At 42.1% G+C, this 20,624-nt stretch overlaps 1 protein-coding gene across 4 annotated transcripts; it reads right to left on the bottom strand.

The window, feature by feature from the left end:
• Nucleotides 1-2,979: 2,979 nt before the first annotated feature.
• On the bottom strand, nucleotides 2,980-19,513 carry LHX8 (LIM homeobox 8). Of its 4 annotated transcripts, XR_014587401.1 has the most exons (11): nucleotides 19,113-19,513; nucleotides 18,552-18,719; nucleotides 18,044-18,202; nucleotides 14,742-14,863; nucleotides 13,013-13,233; nucleotides 12,422-12,525; nucleotides 9,329-9,424; nucleotides 8,041-8,224; nucleotides 5,866-5,953; nucleotides 3,310-3,389; nucleotides 2,980-3,038 (listed from the first exon to the last, which is right to left on the bottom strand). XR_014587401.1 is itself a non-coding variant. In XM_083846121.1 (9 exons), the coding sequence occupies exons 2-9, from the start codon at nucleotides 18,630-18,632 to the stop codon at nucleotides 5,949-5,951; spliced, it is 972 nt and encodes a 323-aa protein (XP_083702247.1). In that variant the 5' UTR covers nucleotides 18,633-18,719; nucleotides 19,113-19,512; the 3' UTR covers nucleotides 3,459-5,948. The 4 variants fall into 4 exon arrangements, 3 of the variants coding, with proteins under 3 accessions (XP_083702247.1, XP_083702245.1, XP_083702246.1); XM_083846121.1 differs by lacking the exons at nucleotides 2,980-3,038; nucleotides 3,310-3,389 and having other exon boundaries at nucleotides 3,459-5,953; nucleotides 19,113-19,512; XM_083846119.1 differs by lacking the exons at nucleotides 2,980-3,038; nucleotides 3,310-3,389; nucleotides 5,866-5,953 and adding an exon at nucleotides 6,597-7,202 and having other exon boundaries at nucleotides 19,113-19,510.
• Between the last annotated feature and the right edge of the window lie 1,111 nt (nucleotides 19,514-20,624).

Genomic DNA, 20,624 nt, shown 5'->3' with positions numbered 1-20,624 from the left:
AAAGCACAATCTAACTACCTACAGTATTCCTGTTTCTTTTAGCCTCCAGAAACGGAGAGCACGTTCTGGGCTCAGTATTTCCTAATTGGGAGAGTATTAGTTACAACCTAAGTTGTAACTGAGAAAGCGTCCTCTTATAACTTAAAAGAAGGACTATTCTGCTTGAAGCAAGGATAGCTACATAAGGCAACAGAAGATTGTAACCAGCCTGATGGCAGTGGATATTGTCTTCCTAGACTTTGGCAAGGCTTTTGACACTATCCACAAGATTTCCCTAGAGAAGCTGTTGAAGTATGGCCTGGATGAGTCAACAGCGAGGTGGATCAAAAACTCAAAAACAGGCTGAATGGCTAAACCCTGAAGGTAGCGGTCAGTGGTGCAAAATCCAGTTGGAGGCTAGTAACAAGTCAAGTACCCCTGGTGTCAATACTAGCTCGGTCCTGTTTAACATAATGATCTGGATGATGGGGTAGAGTGCACCATCAGTAAGTTTGCAGAAAACATGAAACTAGGGGGAATGGCTGACTCACCAGAGGGTTGTGCTGCCATCCATAGATACTTTGACATGCTGGAGAGTTGGGCTGACAAGAATCTCATGAAATTCTACAAGAAATGAAAAGTTCTGCATCTGTGGAGGAACAACCCCAGCACCAGGACATGCTGGTAGCACCCAGCTTGAAAGCAGTTTGGCAGAAATGAACCTGGGAGGCCTGGTGGACACCAAGTTGAACATGAGCCAATTGCATGCCCTTACTGTTAAGAAGGCTAACAGCGTTCTCAGTTGCATTAGACAAAGTATTGCCAGCAGGTCAAGAGAGGTGATCCTGCCACTCTTTTGGCATTGGTGAACCCATACCTGGTGTACTGTGTCCAGTTCTGAGTTCCCCAGAGTTTCCTCCTTGGCAATCTTCAAAAGCTAGCTGGAAGAGGTACGGGCAGCTTGCTGAGGATCTTTGCTTAAACAAGGAGGTTGAAACAGGTGGACCCAGGGGTGCCTCCAACCTCAGCTGTTCTGTGATTCTGATTCCGTGAAGGTCATGTTTTAAAACTGATGTTAGAATTGCATTCTATTACCATGTACTGAAGCCAGTTAAAAGCACGCTATTGCAGTGGATACCCCAAACAGTACCATGCTCTTTGATGTTCAACTTGAGAACATGTGAAAGACAGTTAAAAAATTGATCATTATGTCTTGAGTAACTACTCACTGATTTTTTTTTTAAAGGAAACAGGACAGTTAAAAAAATGTATAGCCATATATTTCAGTGTATATCAAGAAATTGAAAGCAGTTAAGTGTTTCCGGTTTTAATGTTGTACTTTGTCTGTCCATAGATGTCACTATTCTGGAGAATCATCCAAACAGCTATGGATTTTAGAAACCAACCAAACCAGTGTTTTTTCTCCTCCATTGAAATTAAAATAATTTATCATTAATTTTCCTAATAAGCAAAGATTAAGGTGCTGCTAGTTCTCAAGTCTTTGTATGACAAATCTAGTTGCTTTTTTGTTTTCTTAAATTCTAGAATGAACTGGGGTTAAAAGGTAACTAGCAACAACAAGAACACGCAGAATTAAATTCTCATGTTAAATTTTTGAACTTGTAAGATATTTCTGGTGCAGGTGCACAGATTATTCCCAAGTAGTTGTCCAGGAAGTTCATATGAAGCAGCTGGATATTTAGAGTTTAAGTGTACGCCGCTGTAATAAGAGCTGTGGTTGAAAATCAGCAGTGTGGAATAAGACAACCCCTTAGCAGAGGCTGTCAGTGCTAAGGCAGCGAGCAGCAGGCCACATGCTTGCTCTGCACCAGCCTACAGTGCAACTAGAAGCATTTCTAGGTTTTTACTCGGCACCACTACTGTAGCAAAGAATGGAAAAGATCACCTCAACTGTTACAGCAGGTTACATATGCACTTATACAAAAGACAGAATGAACAGCTGTCATTTGAATTAAGGACAGAATCAAGTTTATCTGTCAGACTGTTCTGACTTTTGAGTCAGTAATAAGACTAAATATGATGCAAGTTAAAAAAAAAGAGAAGGAAGAGGGAGACAAAAGTACAGATGCCTACAAAGTATTTCTGGAAACCACAACAATGTTATCCTTCAAACATCCATTTGACTATCCACACTTACAAAATCACTGTGTCCCCCTAAGGAGCAATGGATTGCAAGATAAAAAACACAAGGGGTCAAAAAGGCATACCACAAATCCAGAATTGATCTGTAAAATGTCATAGACAGTGAAGAACATACATGAGTCATCAGTAACTTCAGAAAGGACAATTATTGATAAGTGACAACTCTTCATAAGTTACCCAAACATACAGAAAATGAATAAATAAAGGTAGAAGTGTAAGAAGATCAATTTGCCTAGACTTTAAGTAACTCTTCAACATAGAAAGAATACAGAAAAATAGGTGATGGTTACGATAATGCAATTATATAGAACATACATATGAGAGAAAAAAAGCACTAGCAAATATCATCAAGGGTAAAGAAAACAGTATTGTGTACTTTTATTAATAAAGCAAGAGTAAGGCTGGTGCTGACTGGTTGCTCTGAGTTAAAACTCGTCAGTGAATACTGGAAGGCCATGCTAGACCTTCTGCTGCATCAGCTTTGACCAAAAAAAGATAGTCCATGAACAAGTTAGGGCCAATGCCAACAAAAACAAGCTCTCTTGAAGTTTCACTCTAAATGTTTTTGGGTAGACTGGACCTGCCGCACTTCGTCCTGTGGCTGTAGAGCTAGACAGAAACCTTTACAAAATACTAGCTCATTGTTAAGAGACACTCAGTGCTTAGATCTTAGGGAATAGGCAGAAGAAAGCCAGGGAATTCAACAACGCAGTTTAATTTCAATCTAATTATTTTATTTGAGAATTTTAAAATCTTAACCAGACTGACAGAAACAAGAATACAAACAGCAAGACTATCAAGTTGGCCCAGAGTCCTTTTGGCAAGGGTAACAGCTGTGTGGGTGGTCAAGATGCTGTACATGTCACATTCTGACATAAGCAAGATATGGAAATAACCTAGGATAGAAAAGTTTGAAAGTAAGTAGCTGCAAGCGACTCAGATGATACATTTTCCTACTTAAAAAATGGAATTACAGAAGAATCAGGCTCTAGTCAGTATTTTAGTTAACTACACGGATGACAGTGTAGAGAGATTCTTAGTGAATTTTCTGACAACACGAGCAATACAGGGGAATGCAGAACTGCGATTCAGAATGATTGACAATTTGGAGAAATAGTAAGAAAAAAGTGGGGTGAAATTCAGTACAGCAAAATATAAGCTGCTTACCTAGGCTGCAATAATCTATGGAGAATTGTAAACAGGAGACAAAATAACAGCTGGTCACAAATAGAACGTGGAGTGTAGTGCTATTAGAAGAAAAGCAGTCATCATCCTGCAACACATAGCAATGAGCAACCTACATGCCCTAATCTTCCTGCTGAGCATCATTAAGGGCTTTGCTAAAACTGAGTTGTGCTTCAAGAAGATGGACAAAAACAGCACAGAAACAGTTAGACAACTCCCGAATAAAACTTAGTGCAAAAAACTCAATGAATCAGACTTGTTTGGTAGAGAAAAAATATATTTTTTTTATTTTTATTTAAGTGCCAGATTTCCTGAGGGTTCTGTAAAAATTTCTACCACTGGAGACATATAAGAACAGTTTAGACAAACATCACTATTAGCAGTATCTAGGAGGAATTTGTTCATTGGAGTGAAAAGTAGACTAGAAAATACCCAAGAACTTCTCAGATTTGTTTGCATTATAAACACAAACCCATACTTCCACTGAGTAGATGGAGTTTCAAAGGATTTATATCCCAGTATTTAATTTAAATACTAAGTTTGAAATATCTCTGAAGGATCTTGGAGATTCTAGAGCAATAGATACTTCTGTACCTTGCAAACTGAACTACTACTAGATTCTAACAGCAGACATCCTTTACAGATTTTGTGAAACTTGTACTGCAAAGATTTTTTCGTCTATATTTTCCCCTCTTCCTACAACAGGCTGAATAGAATAAATTTTAAGTTGTATTTTGCAGAGTAGTTACAGTTACTTGTCCTGACACACAATAATACACAAGCCATCCCCAACAACGTATTGGTTATACAGGTCAGGGAAGGAAGGGAAAGAGGGCTGGAAGTTGATAACCAGTCTTCTCAGTACTTTCAAGACAGTTCAAGACAGAGCTTTAATTTTGTTAGTGATATTTCTTCCTTTGAGAACCTCTGGGTGCAAAATACATTTTACATCATTAGTTCCATTTTGGATTTCTTTGCTAAGTTTCAGTGTAGTTTGTATGAAGTACCATCCTACCTTGTAGGCTAAACAGTTTAGAATCAGAGGGATGAATGAGTTTTTCTGCAAAATAACCCAAGATGTAGAGCACTAAGCACAGCTCTACCTTTTTTTCTGTTCAAGATACATCACTTCTAAGTCACATGTTAAAACCAATTTATTTTGTGAATTAGTTTATTTCATACAACATTGCTTTTCAATTTTAAGTCAAATATATTGAGCCTAAAAGGCACTAAACATACTACTTTATGCTCCTGCTGCATATATGCATATAGCAATAGCCACATTCTCTTCCTGTAAATGTATCCCACAAATTCTCTCAGCACAGCAGTGTGTTACTCTTTTAAAACAGCAGGAAGCAGTAAAAACAGCTCCAGTGTCAGAGCAGTTCAGCAGCACATGCTGTCAAAAATGCAAGTGAGCACACAACCAGCAGAAAAAAGAAAAACCATTCAAACTTGCAAGTCATGGTACAGCAACAGCTTCAGCCGAGAGCACCAGACTAAGACTCCTGGTTTTCCATACACCTTGTCTACTCCATGCAGCCTGGCAACTGCAGCCAATTCAAGGCAGGCCAGTAGCACAGGTCTTATGTTCTCAAAGGCAACGCTCGAAGTCCAGATCCTCTCCTGGAACTTCCTATTTTCAACTCCACATTTCCCCAGCCTCACTTTATAAATAGCTGCTCATCCATTCACAATAGCCAAAGATGATATCTCCTGCTTCCTATTTTCACTGGGAAGTGGGAAAATTGCTCACTGTTTATTTTAATCCCACTCCAACTGTGGAACTGGACAGAATGGGATGTTTCATAAATAGGTCTGGCCTTACTTTGTCTTAAGGAACCTGAAGCTGCTTAAGTCCTTCAAATTAAAGTGAATAATTACTTTTCTTTAAAGAGATTATGTATAAGTCAAGATGCATTTTAAAAACATGACAACTTATTATTTTACATTACCAATTTATGTTAAGAACTAAATTCGCATCAGTTAACGTTTAACTGAAAACTTCAGCAGTAAGGTTGTCCTGCTTACATATCAGACAACAAAACAAGGACTCATCTGTCTACTGCTATGCATACAATTTTGTATCATGCAGATATATGGGGCTATCTTAGGTACTGAAAGTGATGCATTCAGTTCAATGTTCCACCCAGAGAATTTCAATGATACATGTTGGAAGAAAATGTAAAGTCAGTCAAGTTCTACAACACCCTGTGTCTTAAGCATTATTTGAGAGATGTTGTGGCAGGGTATACTAGCCTAGACAAAGCACTGTGCCAGTGCGAAGAGATTACTTTTGCTACTCAGATTAGCTTGAGCATCTGTGAGTTGCACTGCAAATAGCGCTGACATTTAATTTATGGAACATGAATAATTCAAAGCTTGGCATTGAAACTATGCTCTTAAAAGCCATCATCTTTCTGTGGTGGGAGAATACTACCTTTATTAACACATTGAAATGGTTTAACCAGAACAGTTATGAAATTTGACACATTAGAGACACTAACTCAGTTGGAGAGGAAAAAAGGACACACACACCTTCAAAAGTACGATTTCCTTCTGATGCAAGTAAGGTTTAGGTGTGCAGATGGGTTCTACCCGTCTTAAATCCTTGAAGGAAACTAGTCTGTGAAGACAAAAATCAGTTCAGTTCATGGTATATGCTAGCCTTTACCCATCAAATCAGCGTGTCAAGACATACTTTTCAATTAAGGCTTAGCACAGCAACTGGTAAACACAGCATACTTTTCAGCATTTGACTGAATTCCTATTTCTATTAAGGTGCAGTTTGATACAGGTCAGTCAAAATACTGAACTAGATGTTACTTTAAAAATGCAGACTATTTAAGTATTATATATTAGTCATCCTCCTGCTTAACACAATCGGAAGGCAAAAACCCTGAAAAAAATCAGAAGCTGAACTAGTACAAATGCAAAATACTAAAGTGGATTTAAATTTAGGTCCTCCACTCACTAACTTCAGTCACAGTTAAAATCTGCCCTGTATATCCACAATTTCCCTCACGCTGCAGGTATTCACCCTCAAGAGAAGCACTGCTGTGTATACTTACATTAAAGGAGTACTTATTTGAGGTGTTTCAAGGCAAATCTAAACTCACTAGAAGTATTTTTAAAATCAGTTAAGACAGATGAACACACCTGAAAGAGTCTGGTGCAGCCTAAGTATACCAGCATCCTTTTCTTAAAACATGAAAATTTAAGCTAAACACTTCACAAATGATCACAGTGCAACCATAAACACAGCAACATTTTTGCTTAGCATGCTACAGCAGAAACTTTATTTAGTTCATGTTGAAAATATTTGCAACCAAAATTTTTGTAAACTCACAGAAATAAGCTTTAACATATAGGCTGTATACAACTCAAATACAGGTAATACTTTTAGCAATAACTTACAGATACAAACTAATGATAAACTACGATTTCACAAAGAATTGTAAACATTTTGCACAATTGTCAGTCCTTTCTTTTAGGCAAAGTGCTCTTTTGATGACAAATAAATTAACAAATACATAACTAGAGTGGACTACTTCCAGACAATACAAAAAGGTGTTTAATAAGGCTTGTAAACAATGTAATATTTATTTATGCAGAATCCATAAAAGTGTCTTGCAGGCTAAATACATACTTACATACCTGGGCAGCAAAAGTGGTCTTGAAAATGCTTTAGATGTTAAATAAAAAATTAACATTAATATCTTTCCAATGATATTTTTAATACACAATAAACGACTTAAGATTACATCCTTAATAGCTTATATCCCTGACAGAAAGGAATTAGGAATGACTTATTGGCAGTTGTGTCATTGAATGGGGTAGCAAAGGCTGGAGTCCAAGAGCTGTAGGTGAATGAGCTACAAAGACAGAAAGATTTACTGGTCAACTTCATTGGAGGTAGAAAAAGATTATTAGCTAGTAAAAACCCACTGGGTAAATACTGGTTCACTAGTCCCCAACCACCTAAGCAAGCTTTGTTTTTCTAGCCAAGTCTGACACCAGGAGGTACCAGCTGGCATCACAGACACTTCCACCAACCCCGCACTTTGGGCTCAGCGTCCACACACCTTCATCCACAGTCCACTTTACACCACTGTTTTTGAGAAGAATGAACTCAGGCCACACGTGCAGCTCAGAGTCCAGTGCTTCCAAATCCTTCAGTCTCTCCTAATCATAAGTAGGAGACAAAGCTGACTTGCCAGGTCAAATAACACAGAATGACAAAAATTTTTGAAAACCAGGTTCCTCCCCTCCCCAGCCTCCCCACCCACTGTGCATTGCTGTGAAGGAAGATGAAGTTTTTCAGTGCAGTTGCTGGATTTAGTACACATACAATCCATGGGGTAAGAGTTGGGGGCTGGATAGTGAACAGTTTTCGCTTAAATTAGATATAGGGGAAAATACAACACAAATACTTCAGTGTTTGAATTCTTATTATTAATGTTCATAGTTTGGAGGAAGTACAAGAAGTGGTCTTCACACCCAGATCTTCAGCTACACTATTACAGTGAAGGGCTATTGCTAGAAGTGGCACACTTCTTAATGAGGCACAGACAGCAAATACAGTATTAAGATATTCTATAAAGAATACTGGAAATGAGAAATCCGGTAAGCTTCTTTAACTGATGCTTGGTAAACTGTTCTTGCTACAGTCAACAATGATTTTACTTGGATATGGAAAGTTGTTGTACCTACCATCCATATAACTATGTAGAGCAGTTAACATAGTCCCATCTTGGGGTACATATGCTGAGTATGCCATTTCTTCTAACATGGGTGGAGACAGCCTGGAGGGCTGAACTGCTGTGACAGGAGCAGTAGATGAATGATTAGGACTAACATGTTTCTTATGGCGTGCTCTACAATTTTGAAACCACACCTGAAAAGGGGGAAAAATTTACATCATGTTGATCGATTGCATTCTGCTTTGACATGAACTTGATAAAAAACCTCAGATCAGTTAGTTAATTTGGCCTTCAACATAACACTGACAGTCCAAAAGAAGAGATATCCACTCTAAGACTGCATGGTTTAAGACTGCCTTAAGCACATGCAGAAAAGTCAGGAAAGCTTTGTAGCAACCAGTAGCCCACAGAGGACAGGCACTGGGAGGGGCTGCACGGTTCCTGAGGCAAGCGCCTGGCTGGACTGAGGAGCAGCACCCACAACAACCCAGCAGCACAGTTTAGACTGCTGCCCCCAGACACACAACTGGTCAGAGCCGTCTGTGCCCGAACACTGCTGGCAGCAGGACAGATTTTCACAGGATACCAATTCTCCTTTTTCATGCTGAGAAGCAAGCAAGCTTCAACTTTTTTAAAAGCTTAATCACAGCTACCAGATACCTCGCTTCCACAGAAGCATTGTCGGTCTTCTGAGCTAGGATGACACAAGGGAACTGCAAGTTTCTTTTTATTTACAATAAAATTTATAAGTTATATCATATGTAAAAATATTTATATGTAAAAAGAGCATGAATATAATGATTGCTGAGAGGCATCTTCAAGCAAAGTAAGAATCTAAGTTTGTATTTCTCAGTTTTGAATGGGTTAGGCATATATTTCAACTCTGCTCTCTAAACCACTATATACTTAAATCACTAGATACTTAATCCTCATGTCTGTGTTACATATCACAAGCCATTTTCAAAAAGTGCAGCTCTTAAGAGCAGGCTACTGAAATCACAAATTTATATTTAGAAAAAGCTTAGTGCCAATTTATATACTATTTAGGCTAAGAAGTTTCTTCCTGGAAGATTATTAATCCTCCACACAAAGCACAAGAGGACTACAGCAAATCATCCAAATCAGCACTTTGGTTCTAGACCTACTCCTGACTAAGAACGTTGTTCAAAGTTATGTTAAAACCACCAGATTAGATTTTTTTAAATCTCACAATAACTACATTGCTATTGTTGATTTGTCATCAAGCATTTCCAATGGATGAGTACCAGATTGCTAGTCAAGTAACTTAGCACGGTCACCTGTATAACACGCCTGCTCAGGCCTGTTCTTTCTGCCAGTTTCTGAAGTGTTTGTGCATCTGGATTGTTGTCCTGAGCAAACTGTGCTTGCATAACCTGAAAAGGATAAGAGATTGCAAGTTTTTATTTTTGTGCAGTCTTGAGAGGGGCATTATAGACTCTTCTCAGACTATTACCCTTCTCCTTCAATGCTTTCAGGAAACTGCTTTAACCACTAGTCTCCAAACAGCCCCCAGTACATTATGAAAACAAAAAAAAACCCTGCAAAAATCAAATCCAAAATACAAGCCCCTTTTTCTGTTTATCTGAATCAAGACATTTTTGAGAAATGAAAGAAATGAATTCTGCTTGGAAATAGTCGAACATGGACAAAGCATTCTGTTATGATTGCACTAAAAGGATTGCGGGAGAAAATCCACTGCAAAGTGATTCAAACATGCTTGATAAAGAAAACGTCTTAAACATCAGACCACAGTGCACAGCATAAGGAAGGAATGGGTTTTGACTGGCCTTTCTGAACTTGTCAATCACTCTTGGCATCTTGTATTATATGGAGCAACTCAATCCTCTTTTCAGCTGCATGGAGGATGCAGGCAACTTGGAAGCTCTTTGTACCTCGTTTACTTTTCACTGATAAGAGACACACAGGCTCCACTCTGACTGACCTGCACTATGCAACTGTTTGGTTTGATTCTTCTTAATGAAGACTGAAGTGAACACTTGTCATTGTAATATCAGCTACAATTTTTGAGGAAGCAGAGATGTCAGCCTGGCATGCATCCTGAACAACTCTGAAGCCTGTAAGAGTTTACCTTATTTAAGGAAGTAAGACTTGGATTTCTGTGAGTTTTCTTCAGCATCTTAGTAAACTAGTATCTAATTTCTGGATTTTGTCCCTTAATGCTCTGCACATTTTGCCTATTTGAAGGATTCGGACTACTACTCTTCACATTCAGAAGTGTTGGAACTATTTATTTTCCAACTGAACTCCATACAAAAACAAAGAGGACAGATATCCTTCTGAACAAGAAGTACTTCATGAAGCATACTATTATACACTGCCACTCTGACAGTGGCTCTTTCCTCTGATACTTCTCTTACTGGAAATCGAGTCTTATATCAAGGACAGGTACAGAGACTGAGGCACTGAACAGACAGCAAGTGTCTTAAAACAAGAAGCCTTAAGAGATCACATATCTGCTGAAGTAGGTTACAATCTATTTAAAACAGGAAAAGAGAACATGAAAGTTTCATTGATGTCAAACCAGAAGGAGCCCCGAATACAGTTCCTGCTCTGATAGTTGGGCCTATCTCCCATTTAGTTGGCATTGGAAAAGAAAGACCCCCTTCTGCAGAAGTTCAAGCTTAACATCCTTGCCTTATGCTCTTTTCAGTTTATTGCTGGTACCCTTGCTCCAGACTAATAACACCTTGTCTCCAGTAATGGATGAAATAGCAAACTAAGCTTTGAACAGCCACATGTCATGTTATACAGTGCTGCTTAAACGATGCACATGTTATCATATCTCTGCTTAGTTTCCCTCAACTGCTTTTACCATGGACAAGAGGAGGACAGGCTGACAAGACAGAACTTTGACTGAGACACCAAAAAAACAACAACAGTGGTGTAGTGGCAGTGTGCATCCAAAAACTCGCTGAAGATATGTTATAAACTGAATGTGGGGATGTGTAGCTAAAATTAGGGAGAATGCTGTAGCTTCCTTCCCACTACAGGTTGAAGCCTCTAAGTCTGGTCTCGCTACTACCCCTTTCATGGGGAGCTGGCCCTGGTCATGGTGTTTTTCTAATTTAGTGAACTGGTGATCCAGAGGGAGAAATTACTCATATTTCAGGCAGTCCAGAGCTAACTCTTGCCAAGATAGCAACAATAAAAAGCCTTGAAAGCAGAGCAGATGCAGACAGTCCCTATCCCTCCCCCTTCAGGGCAGGCTTGACCCTACAAGGAGTTTTTATTTGATACTTTCAGACTTCCTAGGCTCCCACTTCCCTTTCGTCCTGACAATGGAAAGGGATATAACTAGTGGTTGAGCTAGTATAATGGGATATTGAAAAAATGTGTTTCAATAATGCATGATCAAGAACAAATTAGACAGTAAGAGAACTGCTGCCAAGAACTTCAAATGCGCTTTTCCTGTATTTTACTCCACCCAGCTCTGTGAAAAAGTCCCCTGTTCCCCCCACTCCCTCCCCCTCCAAAAAACATGCAACATTAAACACCAAAGCTAGGCTCTTGAAACATGATACCAAGACTACAGAGCTTAGTATGTTTTAACAGGCAGCAGCAAAGCTCAAAGATACTTCGAGAATTAGTATGCCTGTGAAGCATTTTGTAAAGGCTGAGAGAAGGGAAGAGAAGGAAGGAGAGCAAGGATGAGTCCCTATTGATAGTCTATCTTCCTAGCGCACATAAATATAGCCAAGACTGTAATGTGATCTAAAAAGCAAGTATTGACATGAATTAGATGCTGAATTGACGTGCTTTAGATGAAAAAAGTGATAAGAAATGACAGCTACTGCTCATCTTCTTTATAAATCAAAGAGAAACAAGAAAATTTAATTGACAAGAGTTGAGATGTGTTCACGTGAATATGAACAGGAACCCACAATACTTACCCATTTTGAGAACACAAACTTTTACAGTCTTTATTGTACACAACAAAATCCAAGCTTCCTGCCTCTTAATGTCTTTAAGTCATATACAGTACCCATCTCTAGCACAACTCATAATACTACGTAATTCTAAAAATATTCTCTGTTATGTGTAGTGATGTAAATGTCTGATCAAATAGATGTCATCAAGCAATCGAATAGATCAACCTTTTTGTTTCCACTCTGCAGGATTACCAGCTGCCCTCAGGGAAAAAAAAAAAGCTTGAAAGGTAACTGTTTCATATGAAACCATTGAAACAGACAAACTATTCCAGAAACATGCTCCGTCTTGATAGTTTATGAAATAGTTTAAAGCATACAAACCTCCCTCCATCTCCCCCCCCCCGCATCTGTCTTCCTATCAGTTCAGAAGTTATGTCCTGCATAAATCTGAAATACTCAAGTTTTTAGCACTGCATTTACCTGGAGTTGATCTGCTGTGAAGCTGGTCCGAGCTCTTTTTGCTGGCTTTGGATGATTAACATCTTGTTCTGTTAGCAATGCTCCTTCCACATTAATCCCATTACCTGAAGCATTAAAAAGAAAACAATGTTGTATCCTAAGCATTCAAAATTATGTTATATCCTAAGCATTCAAAATTATGTTATTCATAAATCAGGCTGTCCTCCAACAGTAGCTAGCAGTAGCTCACCAGCTGAATTTCATCTTGAAAAAAATTATGTTTTGCTCAAAGTTAAATTGATCTGGCACCATGACCCAAAACACCCCAATTGACTCCCTTGGAAAAAATGGAAGGGATAGAACCCACATGACATTTTATCAATGAGATACGCTTTACTTTCTCTTCCTTAGGATAGGAAACAAGTTACACAAACTCAAAATAAAAAAAACCTTTTATACATCAAATAATTTGCACATTATTTTAATTCAAGAACCTGTGCTTCCAGACTTTGCAAAGCTAGATAATTACCTCTTTTAATAAGGAAGATGAAGTAAAACCCAACAATTTAATTAAAAATAAACCACAAACAGTTCTTAAAAGCTGGATGTTACCATTTTCAACTTCTCTTTTCAGATTGTCCAACATGCAGTCATAATGTACTCTACAAAGGACTTTCTCTTCGACCAAAGCAAATTCCTCTCCAGTAGAAAGTTGTCTTTTGCAGGAGAAGCAGGCAAAACACGCCAAGTGATATACATTTCCTTTAGCCCTCCGGACCCAGTCAGTAGAATGAATGTGCCTCCCACAGCGGGAACAGCGGGTGCCATACCGCCTGCAAATAACAAAGGCCAACAGAAGGCTAAAATCTCAGACACTAACCATCTTGGGCAAAGCAGTCACCCCAGGAGCGTCAGTGTCTATGTGACGTGGAAGCTCAGCTGAGATCCACACCAAGTAAGTTGACCACACAGAACTAAAGGACTACATAATTGCATGTTAACTGCAACAAAATCAGCAAGTCTGTTTGTGCTAACTTAAGGCAAGACTACTGCTGAACTACAGAAGTTAATGATTTCCTTAAGGCAAAGGGCAAAAATCAAAACATCTAACCTATAAAATGAATTCAAAATTCATCTTTCCTTTTACAAAAGCAATCTCTTTCAAAAGCTGTCAGTGGGAGATAAAAACAGCAGACCTCACATTCAAAATTCTCCCAGTTATTCAAATAAATTTCACATTACTGTAGCAGTAGTCCAAATAATTTAGCTACATTATCTTTCACTAATCATTTTGACCCTTTTAGCAGAAAGGGGAAAACCTATATCTCCAGAGTAATTTCCTTAATTACCATAATGTTTATGATTTTTCATCTTTAAAAGAAATTGAGATACGGACAAACATTTACATTGCTACTGTAGAATATTGCTCTTTCAAGAGGAAACTAGCAACCAGGATATGTTGAATTATGTATAAGCATTCTGAAAAATCTTTGCAGACTTTTTTTTTTTTTTTTAAGTCCCATAAAATTAACTTTGTTCTTCCAAATGTCTGCAGTATTCAGCCTGCTCCCTCCCTCCATGTCAAAACTGACTAGCTGACCATAATCCATTCACTACGCAGATAAGAATCCCATAAATATCTTGGTCTGGGGAAGTACTAGTGGTCACACCAAAATTAACAGCAACTTTTTTTCCTGCTTACTGAACTGAATATTTGATATCTTAAGTACGGGGGCCAGAAAGTCTTTTAATGCTAGCCAGAATTAATAATATTCTTCCTTACATGATTATATATTAATCTTGAAGAGCATTTCACATTTATATCAAATTGATCATAGAAAGGTATAACTACTGCAAGCTTCTTTTAAAGATTAAGAGATTTATTTTGGGTTGTTTTAGTATTTCCTTGGGATATCCTATGTCTCATACCAGTGAGAGTGACAGTCCAAACAAAAAATCATCTCAACTCTACCTTGTATTCTCAATCGCCCTTAGATAATGCTGATTCGTTGCACATGATAGATTTACAACTTTATTTTGATAGGGATTTTGACTAACATTTCCACCTTCCGTGCGTACAGAGGTAAATTATTCTATAAATGCAGTAGCTAGGCATAACTTAAAGAAAAAAAAGACTTGGTATGTAGGTACATTAGGCAGACTGGGGGGGTTTCCTAAATCCCTCTACAAAAAAAAAATCTCAATAGTTCAACTACTTAAAAAACTAGCAGCAAAAAAGAAAGCAGATAATCTAAACACATATTTTAGTTACAGACAAAGCAAAACCTGACAAGAAAGTGTGATATTTTATCTAAGAAAATTATATTGCTACATGATATACCTGAAATAATCAAGTTTGCAGAAGATATCTTTATCTTTGATGTAACAGCTGGTATGCCTTCCTAGAGACGTTCTGCAAACACTGCATGAGAGACAGCGCACATGCCAGCAGAGGTCGTTTACCTGCAAGAACACCAAAAGAAAGATACCCTTCAGTTTGTAAATATAAAATACTAATAGTGGCAGAAGACCTTTTTTTCCTTTTTGCATACAAACAGAAAAGACCATAAACAACCCATATTGTGATTCACAAAAAAATTATCTTCAAGGCAAAACTGCCTATAGAACTGCATAAATATTAGGGGTTAATGAATTTGATGAAGGTCTTCAGAATATGCTTTCGTGGCTTTGTAATTAAAAGCACGGGAAGAGGAAGCAAGAGATTCAAGTTCTACACAGATATTTTTTGACCAGTTCTGTTCTCACAGTATTACAGTAACAGAGCAAGTTTTGGCCTCACATGACCTTACTGCTAACTTACATGCTCCTGTTTCCCAGTCAGCAGAAACTCCTGCTTAACAAAGAACAAACTTTGCAAAGTGATTTGAAATTTTAAAATGAAAGTACCGAAGCAAAACCAAAACAACATGGTCTGTCAAGTAGAAACACACCATATCATCAATTGCCAGATTTCTGATAAAGCAAAGTTAGGGAATGGATTGAGAGCTTCAACACATCAGTTTTTTTATAGCAAATTCAACAATCGTTTAAGATGTAATGTCCACAATTAGTTACAGTCATGGAAAGCAGTAGCAAATCAGGAGTTTTGAAAAGCCATGAATAAGTTTTGGGCAAATAAGTTATGTGGAATTTTCATTTCTTCATTCTTATAAAGAAAATTCTTTGTCACAAACATGTTGTGCACTACACACCTGCTAAATAACTTGATTTGAAAACCTAAGACTCCCACTGACCACAAAAGTAATAGCTGTTTAGATAATTCTAGATTTTATAGGAGAAATTACATAAAGCAAACAACCAGCAAGTTTAGATATATGGATTTTTATTTTCAAGTGTCCTGTGTCCATTTCTCATCCTATAGCAAACACTAAGATCTTCAGCCCATATACTGTGAATGGCAAAACAGCAGATTTAAGATAATCCAGGATGTTCCTTTCATAAAAATGCTGCCAGACAAGCCAGAGAAAGAGAAAGTAAGGTATCAAATCTTACAGATCGAGATGGAAAAGCCCATTTCAGTCATTCTTCAGGTTTTAATATTACATCTTGCAGCTGCCCAATGCTCCCTCAAGATTTATTCTTGTTGGCAGCCATATTTTCAGAGTGACAAACTTACACCACAGTATAATGCAAAATTGTTGATAATAGCTGTCGCCAAATTGAGCCTCACAACTATTTTTTTTAAATGGATGCACCGCAGACAGACACAGGACAGCAGCTTTTGGGCCAGACCAAGCACACCCAGTGCTTCTGCACACAAAGGCTTGCCAGGCGACGCCCACCACAGCCCATACCAGGACCCCTAGAGCAGGCAAGGGGATCCCATGCACAGCCAGGCTACTGGCACACAGCTCTGCGCAGCATCAGTGGTGCAAGGCACGAGCTGACATCCCACAACACAAAGCTCATTGCACTGACTGCTCTTGAGAGGCTAATGCTCTTCCATAGAAGAAATCAGTAGCTTTGTTACATGCCCAGGTTGATGTCATCCATCTACCTTCTTATTTGTTAATTTACAGGGCTGAAGTTAGAATACACGCTGCTGCTGATCAGCAAGATTACCAGGCTCCCACCACAGATTTCTTTCACCACCTATACAGAAGGGAGTAATGTTTGAGGTCTAAATAATCATTTAGAAGTCTTTCTCTCCAAGCCACACTATCCCAGTTTTTCAGACATAAGACACTGATTTAAACAGTGATGTAAATGGCCTACCAAAATATCACTGGAGTTAATGCGACCAGAACCAATTTCTGTCGGCTCTGCTCCCAGTTCCACAGCACACTTCATGTGCAAAACCAGCCTATTACGATAGTGGCTGGGGTTTACTGGCACAAATGATATACAGCTTCCCTGAACTGCAACAACCTTATTTTACACGAATGCCAACCTGACATACACATTCCTTTGACCTCCTCATGACCACTGAGATCTAAAACAAATGATCTAAATAGATTATTTAGATGTTTTCAGTGGTGCTATCAACATACTCTTTGCGGAATATATGACTTTATTTAAAAGCTGCACCTATTGCAATCAAGTGACTGAAAGAAGGATTTTCTAATCTCACTTTTGAAAGTGGAGAGGCAAGACTCTGATCCAGGAAAACTAATGGCTGTAATCCTAGAGGGAAATAGCCACCTCCCAACTGCCTTAAATTTTATACTTAGAGACCACCATGTTTTTGATGTTAAGTAATCTTGCTCAGTCCTGAATGCTAAGACTAGCAAAACTGCTCTGCAATCACACGTTTTTCCTTCTTTTACAGACATTAGTAGAACAACTTTTAGAGGAGTAACTCGCTTCCATGCTTCTGAATAGGCACTTTTTGCCTTTAAATTCATGGTATCACACTAAAAAAAAAAAAATTATAAAATAGCTAAAAAAATGGGTCGCGCTACCACTGCTTAATCAGGAGCGTAAAGCACAACCAGAAACTTATCCATGTACTGAACAGTGTTCTTTCACGCTCCTCATAGAGAATGTGAGAAAACGCAGCCCCAAAACAGAAAACTGTTATCAAAACATAAATACCACTTCAGCTTTCCTGCAAGGCCCAAACCTCACAGACGTGTGCAGTCAGCTTCATAGCTTTAAGTGCCGTTTCTGCAGTAGTTCTACTCACGTCTGCAAGCCGAAGGACATGCCGTCTCGGCTGCAGCAAAAATAACGCGCTAAAATCGTTACGGATGCTAACTGTTCAAGTAACAGCGACGAAGGGAAGCGGTTCAGAGACGAGCGAGAAAAGGGGGGCAAGTTTCCCTAGAGCTCGTTTATCCGCTCGCAGCGCTGTCGCATTTTCTCGTTGAGCTCGGTTCCCGACGATCTCCAGGTGCGCCGGGAGGCCAGCACGGCTTCAAGGCGCCGGACGCCGCTGCAGGCTCCGCCGTCCCGAGCGCCGCCCGCCGCGGCCCGGCCGAGCTTCTTCCCGCACCGCCCGGGGGCGGACTCCGTGCTTCCCCCGGCCGAGGGCGGCCGGGCACGGGCCTTCGCCCGGCCCCCGCGGGCTCGGCCTCCGCGGCCACGGCCCCGCGCCGACGCCCGTGCCGCGGCATAGACGCCGCGGTCTCAGGTCAGGCTGGGACCCCCGCCCGAGGGGCAGGGGCCGGCGGGCGCTCTTACCTTCAGCAGATACTTGTCCACGATCTCCAGGCCGCAGCTGCTGCACACGCACTTGCTGGGGGCGCAGCCGGAGCCCGAGGCCATGGACCGCGGTGAGGAGGAGGGCGACAGCGCGGCGGAGGAAGAGCAGGAGTCCTCGTCGGCCGCCGCGGGGCTCGCCTGCGGGGGAGCGCACGGGAGACCGCTGTCAGCGCTGGCTGCGGCCAGTCTCGCCCGGCAGAGGCGGGGAGCTCCGGCCGTCCCGGCCCGCTCGTCTGCGAGCACCTGCAGGGCCCGACCGGAGCCTCCCGCTGACGGTCGCGGCGGGAGCCGGCGCTTCTCCGCCGAGCAGGCACGGCCGGCGGTCCCAGGGCCCCCAGACTTGAGCGGGGAGAGACGGAACCCGCCAGCCGGCACGGGGCTCCTGCCCGGGACCGGCCCCGCACCGGGCACCGGCGCCGCGCTCGCTTCCGTGCAGCCCCTGCCGGGTGCCCGCCGCGCGCTCCCGCTGCGCCGCCGCCCCGCTCACCTTCTCCGAGGGGCCGCCGAGCGCAGGAAGATCCTTGTCATCCAGCCTGCACACGAACATCGGGTCGCTCTTCCAATACATGGCACTACCCTACCGCATACCAGCTCTGCGGCGGGGGCGCGATGAGACTGCTCCGGGGACCCTGCTCCGGGTCTCTGCTCTCAGTGCCTGCAGGAAAAAAAGTTTTGTTTTCAGGGGGGTGGACCCTGCCGCGCGGGGACCTGCCTTCCGCGGGCTCGCTGGCCTCACCTCCTGCGCAAAACCCGCCTTCTGAACAGAGCGAGATCGTTATCTGCGCCAGCGAGCCCGCGCCAGGTTTTGTTCAGCCAGCCAAAAAAAAAAAAAAAAAAACCACCAGAGGACACCCCCACCCCTCCCGTTTCTCTTCATCGTTTGCTACGGCTTCTATCCCCCTCCAGTCTAAACAAAGATTCGAATTACACCTCTCTCCGTATTAGCAAAGAAAAACGCGACAGAAAGGCTACGTGTGAACGGGAAAGGTTTTTCCATCCTGCTGAAACCTAAAGCCCGATCGCGTTCCTATAGTTTAGAGAAACTCACAACTCCTAAATCTGTTTTGCTGTTTCTACGCTTCTCTGCGCTTCCAAGATCCCATTACAAAACCTTTCTCATTAAGCTAAAGAGAGAACATCTGAGCTGGCCAAAGGCTGTAGCATTACTCCGGTTCTGAAATTAAGCCTCAAAGATCACGGATGTTGCTAATTAACATCCGTGTCTTTGTTCACGCTGTGGACAGAGCCTGCTAGGAGCCGGCTGTTCACATCTCTCCGGAAAACTAGAACATTTCTCTTAGCGGAGGGGGTCTGTGGGTTACTTGTACGCTTTTTCCACGTTTACAAACATTCCCCACAGAGTCGTGTCCCCCCCCCCCCCCCAACCAAATACTGCTAGTGTGCTCGGGACGTTTCAGGGGAATAAAGCAACAGCTTGTCCATCGCAGGTGAGGTAAATAATCGGGGTATCTGCTTCTCTGCACGTACTTAACTAGACAGGTGTTTTTAATTAAACTTGTCGTTATGTTTCCACCCTTTTCTCCCTCTCTTTTTGTTTTTGCTCTGACGATGGATGTGAGATGTTTTGTGGCGTTTCCATAAATCAAGCTGAGAAAATTGCCCGGACGGTTGGAAATACCGAGTTTGATAAAATAGAATTCTGCTTTTGAAACGTTGTAGGAAAGGACTAACCCTAATACTTGCTCTTCTCCCCGCCCCCCCGAAATTTTTGTTTCAAATTCTAGGCCCCGCATCTGTACGACTGTAGTTGAGTGCGTGGCGGCGCCGAGCCTTAGTGAATCCGGTATATACCCAGTAAGTCTCTCGTTTGCCCAAAGCTAAAACTGATCTAACCCTAGACAGAGTCTCGCTTAAGTTTAGTCTTAGGATCCCTAACAGCTGCTGCCGCCACGAAGTCTTTCAGGCAGACAGGCAAGTAGCACTCTCTTCTGACTGCGACGAGGTTTAGAACGGCGCGACGGAAGCCAGCCCAGCCGCAGGGGCGGCGGAGCCGGTTGTCCCGGCCGGGGCTGGGCGCGGGCGCGCAGCCTCCGCTACGCCGGGAACGGGGCGCCGCGGGCCGGCCGTAGGCGCGCTCCGTTCCCGCTCCGTTCTCGCTCCCCGCCCCGGGCACGCCGAGCGGGAGGGTCCGACGCGCCCGTCGGGTCCCCGAGTGTCCTCGCTGGCGGACGCGGGACCCTGTCAGTCCCGGGACGCCCCGGCCCGGCCCTCCTCGCTCGTCTGGAAACGGCTTACGGGCATCTCCCCGTGGGGCTCGGGCTGCTGCCCATGCCGTCCCCCGGCCCGGGCCGCCGTGCGCCCGTCGCGTCGACCGGATGGCGGGGTGTGGGGCGGGGGGATCTCGAGGGCCCGCGCCGCCGCGATGTGGCCGACAGAGCCCTGCAGGGCGATGTCCGGGGACCCCGGCTGCCGGAAGCTTCTCCTCTTCCCCGGGAATCGCCGCTGCGAATCGGAATCGGGGCGCGCAGCGGGACCGTCCGGTCCCAGCCCGGGAGCCAAGCACGGTGGTTTCCCCTCGGGACTCCCGCAAGGCCCCCTC

Source organism: Anser anser (genome assembly GCF_964211835.1).
Source record: "Anser anser genome assembly, chromosome: 8".
NCBI classification, from domain to species: domain Eukaryota; kingdom Metazoa; phylum Chordata; class Aves; order Anseriformes; family Anatidae; genus Anser; species Anser anser.
The sequence above is the reverse complement of the archived record's forward strand: the minus strand, read 5'-3'. Positions and strand labels throughout refer to the sequence as shown.